The sequence below is a fragment of the Buceros rhinoceros genome, unplaced genomic scaffold (assembly GCF_000710305.1).
Source record: "Buceros rhinoceros silvestris isolate BGI_N320 unplaced genomic scaffold, ASM71030v1 scaffold6627, whole genome shotgun sequence".
NCBI classification, from domain to species: Eukaryota; Metazoa; Chordata; class Aves; order Bucerotiformes; family Bucerotidae; genus Buceros; species Buceros rhinoceros.
The window spans coordinates 18,658-30,924 of NW_010423847.1; the positions used below are offsets into that span (position 1 = coordinate 18,658).

Below are 12,267 nucleotides of genomic sequence, written 5' to 3' on the forward strand. Positions count from 1 at the left end.
TAATGTGTTCAAGCCAAACTCAGGAGTCACTGAGTAGTTCTTGTTCAGAGGGTGCTCACTGACAGCCCCAGAGCTCTCACCTGAACATGGGCCGTGGGACCCAGTCCAGAATAAAGAGCTCTGGTCATGAACCACACAGCAAAGGCCGTCAGATCAACTGGGCAAGTGTAACTCGATAGGCCATTTAGAGTTGTGGGGATAAATACAGAGCAAGAAGACCTGAAATACAGTTGGTGAAGAACAGAAAACAAGCATATGGTGGATTTCTTCTTAAATTTTCAATCATAATAAAATATGTGACTCTTGAAAAATTTTGGCTAGCCCTACTGTTGGTCTAGAGAGGGACTGAGAGCAAGAGGATGGGAGAGTTCCCCTAATTTTTAAAAACCTTTCCCCTCTATTGTTTCAGATAAGGAGAGGAAGAGGACAGGGTAAAGCAAATTAAAAGTCAACAATTTAAAGATTTTTTTTTAACCCTCAAAATGTAAACAAGCTGTTGAAGTCAGTAATTAGACTCCTGCTGTTGGGCTTAGAAAAAACAAAGCATAGGCAAAGTTAAGAAAAGACCTTTTTTTCTTTTTTACATAAAAGTTTCCTCATTCCCCTCTGAGGTTGTTGCACCAGGAAGAACTTCTTTTTTGTTGGCAGTAGCTGGTTCTTTGTTGGTTGATGTTTCTGTATTTTTAACATCTGTCATCTCTTTGCCGTCTGGTTTGAAGTGTTTCATTATTAAAACAGAGAGTATTATATATAAGAGACAACATCCTGCCCGTAGTCCTGCAATGAGGCCAAGATAGACATTTCTAGGGGGGAAAAAAATGATTATGAAATAAATTTATATTTCTAAAACTTGCCAATTCTGAGCAGAACCAAGTAAGATATAAAATACACTTTGGCAAAAACATCTACTCTCAGTCGAGTATTGCTCCACGTTTTAAGAAACAACAGACAGAAAGCAAACATCTCATTATATTTAGCCCCAGGCAGGTTCTAATCAGGTCCTATACACCTAGAAGAAATACCTCCTGTCTGAAGAGCGCTCCCATTCAGAAGACTATATTTTAGGGCTGGGACAGAGGAGCTGCACTAGCTGGCGCTTTTTGCCTGTTTTTTCCAGGCTTCCCCCAGCAGCATTCACTGGCAGCATTTTGTGCTTCTGTCTGCAGCTCTCCATGCACCACCAGTCATTTGGGTCCTCTTTCCGAGTGGATTTTATGAGGTGTCTGATACATTAGGAAGCAGAGAAATGAGGGATGAGGAAGAGTATCTTAGGTGCTACTCTTACTCCACAGTTTTTCAGTCTCCTACAAAGCCAAAGCACCACAGTGTTATGCACTAAGGCTTCAATAAAGGAACTAATTCTGGTGATGTAAGGCAGTGTACTACAATGTCAGATTGTTGAATCAAAGTTATTTGGCTTATTTGGTCTATTAGATCCTAGACAAAATAAGGAGTTTTAGTACTTTTAGTATCCTAATCAGGCTGTTGACAATTGACATGGGCAAAGTAAACCTAGGTCTTTGGTGCCCAAAGCTGTCTCATAAGCCAAATTCCCAACCCCTTACCAAACATTTCAGCTTACCTGAATGCTTTTGTGTCATATACCCGGCAAGATCCAGATCCTCCACAGTTTTTTGTCCCCCATTTCAAGCAAGTCTCATCTATCAAAGCACCAAAATAAATAGGAGCTGGGAGTCCTCCTGCAGAGAAAATTCTTAGTACATGATCTCAGACATGAAGATCTCAGCCTCTAATTGGGTAAAAAAACAAGGAAATGAATCTCAGGATTTCTGAATTATGGCTGAATAAAATAGGACTAAAAATCCAGCTCCGGCTTTGAGATTCCAAGATTTGTGAAAATATTTAAGCAAGTACCTAAAGGGAGTTGAAAGGGTGGACGATTATAGCAGTATTATATTCAGCGAGGAAAATGTTAGTAATTCTTCTTCAATGGCATTTTTATTAGAATTATAACTATTGTTGTTTAAAAAATAATATAACCAACACTTCTTTTTCAGTTCCCTCTGTGAAATTACATGCCATGACATATTAATACGTGTGTATGCTAACGTACCTGTTCAGGTATTACACAACATTTTGCCATTAAAAATTATTATCTGAGTGCAAAGTGCTGAATTTAAGCACATGCTCAAAATCAACTAGGTGATAAGTGTATTACTTAAGTAGTACCGAAATAATTCCTTTAAGACAGTCATAATGCTTTAATATAATCTGTAAGCTGTTGCAGGGATAATGTGCAGTTTTGTGAAGAAAACTATTGTATAAAAGCACAAGACTGATTCTCTGCAACATTCAAATGACTACATGGGCTTATCTGCATGGGGAAGATTTCAAAAATCAGCAAGATAAGGTAAGGTTTGCTAGAGGCAGGGCAGACTATATGTCTGAAGACTGGAACGGTTATTTATTGCAGATAAACACAAGAAATAAAATGATAGGCAGAGTACATGGTAACTCTCTTTCTAGCAAAAGAAAGCATAGGTGTTAAGGATATCTAGAGTGATCAAGATCAGGAAGTTGTGTCCACAAATCAAAAAGACCCCCAAAAGTAGAATGAAATTTCCATACTTTGCCTCACTCCTTCACCGCACAGAAAAACTTCTGAAAAGATTAATATGTAATTACATGTAGAAAGCTCCTTAAACTTTCTGAACTGTATAGTCTGCTTAAAAACAAAAATTTTGGAAAATCTCTTTTGTTCTCATCTGGAGCAAGGACATTGGGACATTGCACCGGCTGGCTTTGGTCTATCTCTTTGACTACCTACTTGAATCCTACAAAGAAATTGGTTTTACCTAGTACTCTACCACCTAAAGTTTCAATTCCAACAGCAAAAGATTTCAGGTCTGGAGAAACAGATCTGAAAAGGAAACAAAAACAGTACATTATTTTGCCAAACAATAGAATAATGTAGCTAAAGTTATGCCCCATGCAGGACTACTGTGGCTTACCTAGCACAGCTCACTGAAACCCTAAATGAAAACATTCACCAAAGTTAAAGTTCAGATGTAGAGCCTCCTTCCATTGACTTCAGTAGATCAAATCTTACTGAAATAAATGGGAGAATATACAGAAACTAATCTTGAACCCAAGGAGAAGAGATAGCAAACATTTTTTGGAGAGGATGCACAGAAAATTTAAAACGAATCAACGAAAAGTAGGCAATTCACGTCCATAAATTAAGTTCCAAGAAGCTGCCTTGCTTTAGAGGGGGCTGTATTACACAGTGGTGAACAGAGGGAACAGGGGTGTGCAGTTCTTGCTAGCTACGTGCAGGTAAACCCCACCTCTGCCTCTAGCATTTTACGGAGAGACAGCAAATGTGAGTTACCTCATTCCTACCAGTGAAGAAACAGCCTGTTCTCATCAGATGTGCACTGGAAGAATTGGCAGAAAGCAGAAAGAAGTATCGAGCTGGCACAGGGGCAGGAGGGAGACTTGCTGTGGCCAGCCTGTTTCCTGAGCTAGAGTTTATACATCAGTATATTGTCTTTTCAGCATTAACATGAAAGGTTTGTTGTTATTCACATCAGTGTCTGGGGAACTGCCCAGCAAAGTTAGCCTTATCCATAATCCAGGCATGCGGTAAGAATGGCACATAAAAATATTGCCGAAGAATCAGCAGCTTAGCCAACAGTTATCTAGTCACGTGCACTGACCGCTGAAGACTGCAATTCACCCGCGAGCATGGGTGGAAAGAAAATTCCTTTTGAAAGGCACAGAACACTGCATTTTCCTCCAAGTGTAAAATAGCGGTGCTGCTTTACAACTGAGGGAATAAAGATTTTTAAAAATTATTGCTGCTGATATATATCTGTTTATACCATCTTGACAAAAAATGAGAGTGTCAGACTTCTCACAACACACAAAACATTCCGAGACAACGTCTTAACAAAGGTGAATGCTTTTCTCCTGGGTAACGTGAACAGCATAGTCACCTTGGATATGGCATAGCACCACATCTTATTTCAAGTTCATTGCCCTGTTAAAAACACCCTTGTCATTAGAAGTGAAAGCCAGTGTTCAGGATCAGCATAAGGCCCACCCATTCCAACACCGATGTATCTACCCAGCCTTAAACCGGATTTAAAATGGTGGACAGGCATTTTGCTTGCCTTTGAACAGAGATGGATTCCGGAGTACAGGCAAAGACTCAGGCCCCCAATTTCACCAGCAAGCCATTCCTCACAATAGGAATGAAATAGTAGATACCATATTCTGTTTCTCTTTCCCCAAGCTTTATGGTCAAGGTAAGGTAAAAATATTTCACCTAAACATAATCATGTATGTAGGAGTCCCTCCTAAGGCTAAAATAAATGCACATGCAGTCTGTAATGCTAAAAAATAGGGAAATGCTTTGGTACAGCTTTCTCTTTGGCATTGTCCCAAAACTGCAGAGGAATTGCCAAGCTCATGCCCTTGTGCTTCCACACAGCTGCAATTGTGAAACACCTGAAAGGAGAAGATGAGAAGAGTCATTTATGTAATCAGAATTCAGCAGAACAAAGCTATTTTAGTAGCTAGATTTTTCACTCCCCATAACAGGCAGGCTGTTGTTTGCACTGAAAATCATCTTAGCAGACTAATCGCCAAGTTCATTGGTATGCCCCAGCCACTCTGATCTGCTTCAGAAACACAAAGCAACTGTGGCTCTAGTTTCAGCCTTGCCATTGCTAGGACAGAAGGTGCTCTGTGTGTGCTTAAAGTGGGTCAAAGCTATAAATTTCAGACGTGAACTGTTATCCAGCAATCCTTCTCAGGAATCCTATGAAATTCATGAGTAACAATAAAAAGAATGGGTATGGACCCAACAATGCAGTCATGCATATCTATTGCTATGTATCTAAAACAGCGGTTGGCATTGGATCGAGAGTGGGCTGTTTCATAGCCTTTGAAATTAGCAGGATACGTGGATTTGAAAGCAAATTTCCCTGAAGCAAAAGAATATTGTTGGGATATGTGGACATAAGCCTGAAAATATTACTTGTCTTTTTCAGTATTGTTACATGAATTATGCTTCTGCCAGAAGAAATGACCATTTGCATACAATTCTGCAAACCTACTGTTTTTAATGGTTTTGGCCAGGTAGGATTGTTTGAAGTTCTGGAAATGCCTTTGCTTCTGATACACTGAACAAAATGGCCAGATGTATATTTACGGGACCTCTTGGCTGTACCATTTAGTTTTACAACTTGCTTTCCTGAACTATGGCAGCTCAGGAAAGCAGGAAATTCTGGAATGATCTGTAACAGTTTGTGAAGCCAACACTCAATTCTATACACATCTGCAGCACAAGTTGACACCACGGGATTTTGCTAGTCTAACAGCCAGGCTAGTAAAGGTCTTCTAAAGCAAACCACTCTCAGCTGTGCTGTGTCCACACTAAGAGATCTACTGAGAAACTTAAAGCCAAATCTATGGTCACCTTGCTGAGAAGAAAATATATTTTAAAAAACAGAAATAAAAGAATTCAAGAAATGTAAGTGGAAGCCCGAGGTTTCCACATCTTTCCTGAATAGCCACCTACATCACTCCAACTCTTTTTAAAACCCTCCTTGCAACCTTGCACTCAGTTTCTACAAGGGTAAACCATACAGAATGCACATTTGTGTCTGCAGGATTTCTTAATCACAAAGCCAAAAAAAAGAGAAACAGATGGAGAACTCTAGCTATATGTGTTCATAGAATAACAGAATAGTTTGGGTTGGAAGGGATATTCAAAGGTCATCTAGTCCAACCCCCCTGCAGTGAGCAGGCACATCTTTACATCAGGTTGCTCAGAGCCCCGTCCAACCTGACCTTGAATGTTTCCAGAGATGGAACATCTACTATCTCTCTGGGAAACCTCTTCCGGTGGTTCACCACCCTCACTGTAAAAAAATTCTTCTTTATATCTAGTCTAAAGCTCCCCTCTTTTAGTTTAAAATCATTACCCCTGTCCCATCACAACAGGCCTTACTAAATAATCATCTATCCACCTAAAATTTACCATATTCTTTCCCATCCCAGTTGATGATTTACATCCCGCAAAGCAGGCCGTCATATAAGTGATCCCATTATTCCCACATACAGGGTCCCACTGATCCAGCTTGCAGCTGCAGTCAGCATTGCAATGGGCCATGAAGCTGTTTTTGGGGGTAGAAAGATGCTTAAATCTGGAGGAAGACAGAGAGAAATAAAAGAACTATTCAGTCTAATTACATAGCCAAACAAAATATCAGGAGTTAGGCAGGAAGAGCTTGGAGAAAGTGAAGCATCGACATGTACGGGTATCCGCTACCAGCCAATGGACAGTGAAGTTGTTGTATGGAGACTAAGCTAATTTCAGCTAAACCAAACCTCTCTTGAGATTTTTCAGCAAGCATTAACTTTTTTATGGATTGTTGCTGAATGAAATTCACAAACTAGGTATTCTTGTCTGGGTGGGAATATTTGGTATTACTTTTCGATTTGAAAGCTCAACCCAGAAAAAGAAAATTGTACCTAGAATCTCCTATCACTCTTATCATGTAAGCTGATCATGATTTTTTCTTACCAGTAGATACAACATAATATCTGGGTGCTAGAATTTGTGGTATAAAACTGCAGAAAACTACAGCAGCAAGATGTGATTGCTTTTTTTTCACTGGATCATAGTCAGTTAGTGTCAATGGAAGTTGTGCTTGTCTGAGTGAGAAGTGCTGCTTCTGTCTCAGCTCTGACTGTAATCAGCCGCAGCGTTGCACCCATTTCTTATCAATCTCATTTCTGGCTGTATATTTTCATGGACTTTCATAACTTCCACTTTTACCAACGTGTCTGTAAGAAACATCAAAATCAGGCCCCAAGGAGTTAAACTAACCAGATGACAAGTAGAATTGAGAATTTAAAAAGTGGCCAGTGACTTTGAAGTCATGGGAGCAGGGATCAATTTCCAGAAAGTGTTAGAAGTCTGCCATCTGCAAATCAACCCCAGTCTGAAGTCATTCACAATATAAATGAAAATGTGTTCAAAATCTGCGTTTTCTTCCTACTTTACACCTCAAACCAAAACACACCTCAAGGGGGCTACATTTCTCCTACATCTTTCAGAAGGGAAAAAAAGTGGGGGGTTTAGCCCTCATTAGGACGCCACTCATCTTCAAACTACAAATTATTAAATGGGTAAAAGACTGTGAATTGCTTAGCTGGAACAATTCTAGCAAATGATAAATTCTCCCATCTCACTTCTGGAGAAACTGTAACTGGTCTTTCAGTGTTTGCTGTATTGATGTTTCTGCTTATTTTTAATTCACTCTACAGGATCAGATGTTGCACTCAGCCAGAGTTATCTCCACTGCACAAACCTCTAGCATCTTTTATGTAACTAACCTCAAAGTTGAACTGAGTGTCAGATTTGCCAAGACAACTTCGGTATTTCCCTGAACACAGGATCAGTTTCAAAAAACACAGGACTGAGTTTCTGTCTGAACTGAAAATCTAGCAAGCCCTGCTGGATTCAGTTTAATCCTTTAAAATCCCTTAAAATGTGTTGGTCCAGACTGTGATAAATTTAAACAGTAGGCAATTGTGGCAGGCTCCTAGAGTCGGCAAAACGTTCACAAGAAAGCACGAGCACGGTCTTGGTAAGGGTGGGGGAACATCCATTTGGGCAGCACATTCTCTGTCAGACCACTTTTTACCTCCCGGATGAGAAAATGGATGCAGGCAGGTCAGCAGCTCCAGACATGAATGGAGGCTGCTACTTCCCCATTCAGATTGACAACTACTGGTCTAGAAGACAATCCTTTTTAGAGGCAAAGCCATTGGGGGCCTATGGGGAAGCCACTTTCAACACTTCTTTTACATCCCACTCCCTACGTGGTAGGAGGAGACTGCCTTTACATCAAAGCTTTGAAATAGAATATAAAAAATTAATTTGCCTCTGATAAATTTCATCTTAATTAGCAATTTGCTAGAATATAGAGGTCTATTGTCAACATCCAGCAATAAACAATATAGAAAAAGAAATGTCTGGTTTAAACAAAATTTGAAAACAAAATCGGGATATTCTGCCCATCCCTAACACTAGGTATCATTTCAACATGAGAAGTCTATCTCAAAATCTAGGATTTTCTTGTGTGTCTCACCACCAAGGGAGCGGCAAAATTATATTATCACAGTAGCTCCATTCTAACTGAAACTACACTGATTGACACTAGCAATGACCTAATACAGGTCAATTTCAACAAAAAATTGTTGTCTTTAAACAGGCACATTTTTTAATATGCAAAATGATATAGCAATATGTGGCAGTAAATAAGAGAATACACATTTCAGAACTCATCCAAATGAAAATAAAAATGTTTTTAGAGTAGAACGTTTGTAGTCCAGATGAGAAATCAAGCCCAGATTAGTTTGTGAGAGGAACAGAGGTGTGAACACCATGTTCAGGACAAAACCATGACAAAGAACACAACCAACACAAACCCAAGGGGATACGAACCCAGAGTAGGGCACTGTCAAACCAGCCACCTGGAGGACCTCACAACTGCACGTAAAGTACAAGAGGTTTAACAAATATGCTACTATAAAGGTGATGCATGCAAACTTTGCCATGTCAGTTACGTGAAGTTTGAATTTCTTGATAAGGAAGCCTCCTAGAAACATCCCCAGGATTGTGATAGGTAAAAGTATCACACCTGCAAATAGAAGGTAATAAAAATGTCAACTACTTTCACTGGCATTGAACCTTTTTAGAATAAATACCTGATCCTAGTAGTTTTCAAAATATTGGATACTGACCTATTTTTGGACTGATCCTTTAAGTAACTTTGCTTAATTCCTCATTTTCTTTCGGGTCATGTTATGACTTTAAAAATCTGAGTTCCTCAATATTCCCTACCTTTTTACTATACTGTTGTTTGTGTGTATACAGATATAACAAAACCTGTACAGGTGCTTGTTAGAAACTGGAGTAAATGAGATAAATGTCTTAGCTTGTGAGCCCTGCTTCATCTAAAATAAACCATTAAACTTTCTGAAAGTTACAACAACAAATCTCCAAAACGGAACATGAAAGGAAGCAGCACCTGGTTTTTGATTGGATCCCATTTTGCTCTGAGTGAATCATAGAAAGATTTGCGTTTAGATGTAATCCCTTCAGCAGCCCTACTATTTACATGCTAAACAAAGAGCTTTTACAAGGTTTTGTTGTGAGCAGTTTCCCTTTCTCTGTGTGTTTTTTTGTTTGGTTGGGGGTTTTTTGGTCATGTTGCTTTTGTAAAACTTACCCTGTATCCAAAAAAACCTAGAAAAAAAGAAAGTTCTTCCCATATTTGTATCTGACCTGCAGTGAAGCAGGATGCCTTCAGATTAAAGTAATGGAATATCAATTCTGCAATGACGTCAAATACCCTGGTTTTCTTGCCAAGTTATGAGACCATATTAATCACTGTAAGATTAATATAATTTCAGCATTCTTTTTTTTTAGAACTCCACAAAGAACTTCTTTTTGAAGGAACTGGCAAATAGAAAAAGAGCTTTGAGGGAATTAAATAACTCAAAATTTTACGTTTTGGTTTCTTATTGCTTATAAAATTTGTCTTTGTAATTAAAATGAAAGAATGTTTATATCAAGATGTTTTTCAACATGTTTGTATCAAGATGGAAAGGAAAATCAGACATTTCATTAGACATCTTTAAATGTCTATTTTTTATTTTAGCTGTTACTTGGTTGCAGTTTGTATGTGGTTTTTGTTCACAGAGCCAGACACATACATAACCCAAATCTCACTCTGAAAAAATCTTCAGCCAATAATACCATCCAGCCAATTCTAATAATCCTCTATCTTACTTAATTAGCGACACCAGGAAAACTAATGCCAAAATTAACTTCCATTTTCAAAACACTGTAGGAAAATGAATAAACTACTACATACTTTTTTTTCAACCAAAAAAACTTCACAGAAGATCCTTTTAAAAAGAGGATCCTAAGTAAAGAGTAACAAAGAAAATCTTCCTTTTTGAAACTAGAATTTAAGGGAAGGTCAAGTACCTACCAATCAGAAAGATAGCTCTTGCCACTGATACATTAAATTGCTGCTCCATAAACTTTGTCTCATAGGTTATCAACCCCACAATAGAATTGTACTGCAGAATAGTGAGGAAGATGTACACCAGGAAAACTGGATTTCCAAACAGCTTCTTCAGGGCTGGGAAGAAATCTGCAATGGAGAGTTACATGCTATACACCTTGCTAAACATAGAGAAGAGTTGTTTTGACATCCTTTAGATAAAAAAACCCTAACTTTGATTTAACTACTGGATGAAATCATTTGCCTGCCAACACATGGCTTACAGGAGCAGAAAGGCTGAACTGTGAATCAGAAGTACTAGATTGCCTTGTGTGTCTATTCATCAAGGGCACTAAGGCTTGCAATGTTGATTCTCAATGCCTGTGCAAGAGACTGTCCCCAGAGGGGCATGAAGACTTTCTGTAACGTACCAAGTAAAAAGTTTGGTGCCTAAAGCAGGAGTCTTCTCAAACTGCATGATGCTAATATTCAGAGAAAGGAAGCACTTGATCTAGTGATAGTTTGGAACCTTTCCTGAGACCCTTGATTAGAGTATCTAAGTCCATGAAATTAAAGTGAAGACAAAAATCTGCATTTAGCTTGTAGTCTGGCTGTTGGTACACTTGTCTAAAAGTTGAGAGTTCAAAACATCTCTGCTGTAGCTGATAAGGGGTGCACATGTTTACATACATACGAATAAAACCCTTGAGGAAGTCCAGCACTGGGTAGTTGGGTGTGATACTGCCTATATAAAGTTTACGTGGGATCAATGAGCTCCATACTCAGGAGCTCTGAATCTGGTGAAATCCCTCCAACAGCTCATGTACTACTTAGGCCCATGCTTCCCTCTTGTAGATTGGCCTCAGTGAAACAGGAACCTGCCAGCAGTAGATTGGTCATTAATGAAGGATGGGATGGGATGGGATGGGATGGGATGGGATGGGATGGGATGGGATGGGATGGGATGCTTTCCCCTCTCTTTCTTTATAATCATAGGATTATAGCTGTAATACATCACATGACATCTATCATGCTGAACTGAAAGTTTCTGGTCCTCAAAGCAACAGCACAAGCTTTTTCCAGCTGTCTGACATGAGAAGAGGATGGAAACATGTCCTTAGCATCTAACTATAATACTACAAAATAAAGAGATCATTTTTGTCCATCATTTGCACTGCAAAAATGAGCATTTTGTTGAGGATTGTGCAAATCCATGCTCAGCTCAGAATGAACCAATGAGAGAGAATTCACATGCAAACATTTGGGCAATAATCATTCACCTTTTACTGCCTCTGAGAACTTCAACTGTGGCTGAGCTGGGGAGTCTATTTTACAGTGATCTCCTTGAACAGGCAAATGACTAATCTTCAGGTTTTCATTCTCTCCTTCTTTTGGTAAGGAGTAAGGCAAAACCCAGAAAGGCAATGAAGCAGTGAAGCTGACTGCTCCACAGATAAGCAAACCAAGCCACCAGGCACCAACCCAACGAGTATCCTTAGGATTTATGCTAATGGTATCTAAAAAATACAGAAAGACAGGAAAACAGATTAAATATCATGCAGAGCAATAAAACTTACTTATATATATATTAAAGATCAAAAAAGAGATGATGTAAGTTTCATATGAAGAACTGAAATGTGACTTGTATCAAATCAGCCCCATGCAGTTCAAAAACACGTCTCCATTTAGATCCATGGTGGCATTTTCTCACCACGATATTCCAATATTTTCTCTGGGAACGAGTGACAGCAAGAGGACTCGTCACCCACAAAAAATAACTTCCCTTTCTCAATTTCCCACTGTCCCTTCCTTCTTCCATCCCCAAACTCAATGGTTTTCCCTTGAAGTTCCTGAAATTTTCCCTGGTATTAGAGACTTCAAAGTGATTTGAACAGTGAGATGAGTTTTCACATGAATCTTTACTGCATGTTTTGTAAGAGAACATAATTTTTGCCGGGTGTTGGAACTGTCCATGAGCAAAGGCCTTTCACTATTCCCTCAACATGGAGATGGCCTTTAATTTGCTCATTTGTTCTCAGCTGTGCAGCAAAGGTGTAACAAGTGCATGCACAAGCATAAAAAAATGTGCAAAATTTTTCTGCAGTGGGGATACGGTCTTGCATCAAGGGAATTACAGTTATACTCCAATGCTGCAGATATTAAAATGTAAATAACACTGGATTTTGAGTAGGAAAATCTTTCTAGAGACACA

General features: G+C 39.0%; 1 protein-coding gene across 1 annotated transcript in view; it reads right to left on the minus strand.

The window, feature by feature from the left end:
- Window positions 1-580: 580 nt before the first annotated feature.
- LOC104497324 (solute carrier organic anion transporter family member 1C1-like) overlaps window positions 581-12,267 on the minus strand; it is a 19,573-nt gene continuing 7,886 nt past the window's right edge. Inside the window, exons 7-14 of the mRNA XM_010140563.1 lie at window positions 11,336-11,572; window positions 10,041-10,205; window positions 8,486-8,681; window positions 6,011-6,176; window positions 4,292-4,473; window positions 2,817-2,881; window positions 1,583-1,700; window positions 581-803 (exon numbers count right to left, since the gene is read on the minus strand). Of these exons, the coding sequence (XP_010138865.1) occupies window positions 581-803; window positions 1,583-1,700; window positions 2,817-2,881; window positions 4,292-4,473; window positions 6,011-6,176; window positions 8,486-8,681; window positions 10,041-10,205; window positions 11,336-11,572 (1,352 nt within the window). The remainder of the gene's footprint in view (window positions 804-1,582; window positions 1,701-2,816; window positions 2,882-4,291; window positions 4,474-6,010; window positions 6,177-8,485; window positions 8,682-10,040; window positions 10,206-11,335; window positions 11,573-12,267) is intronic.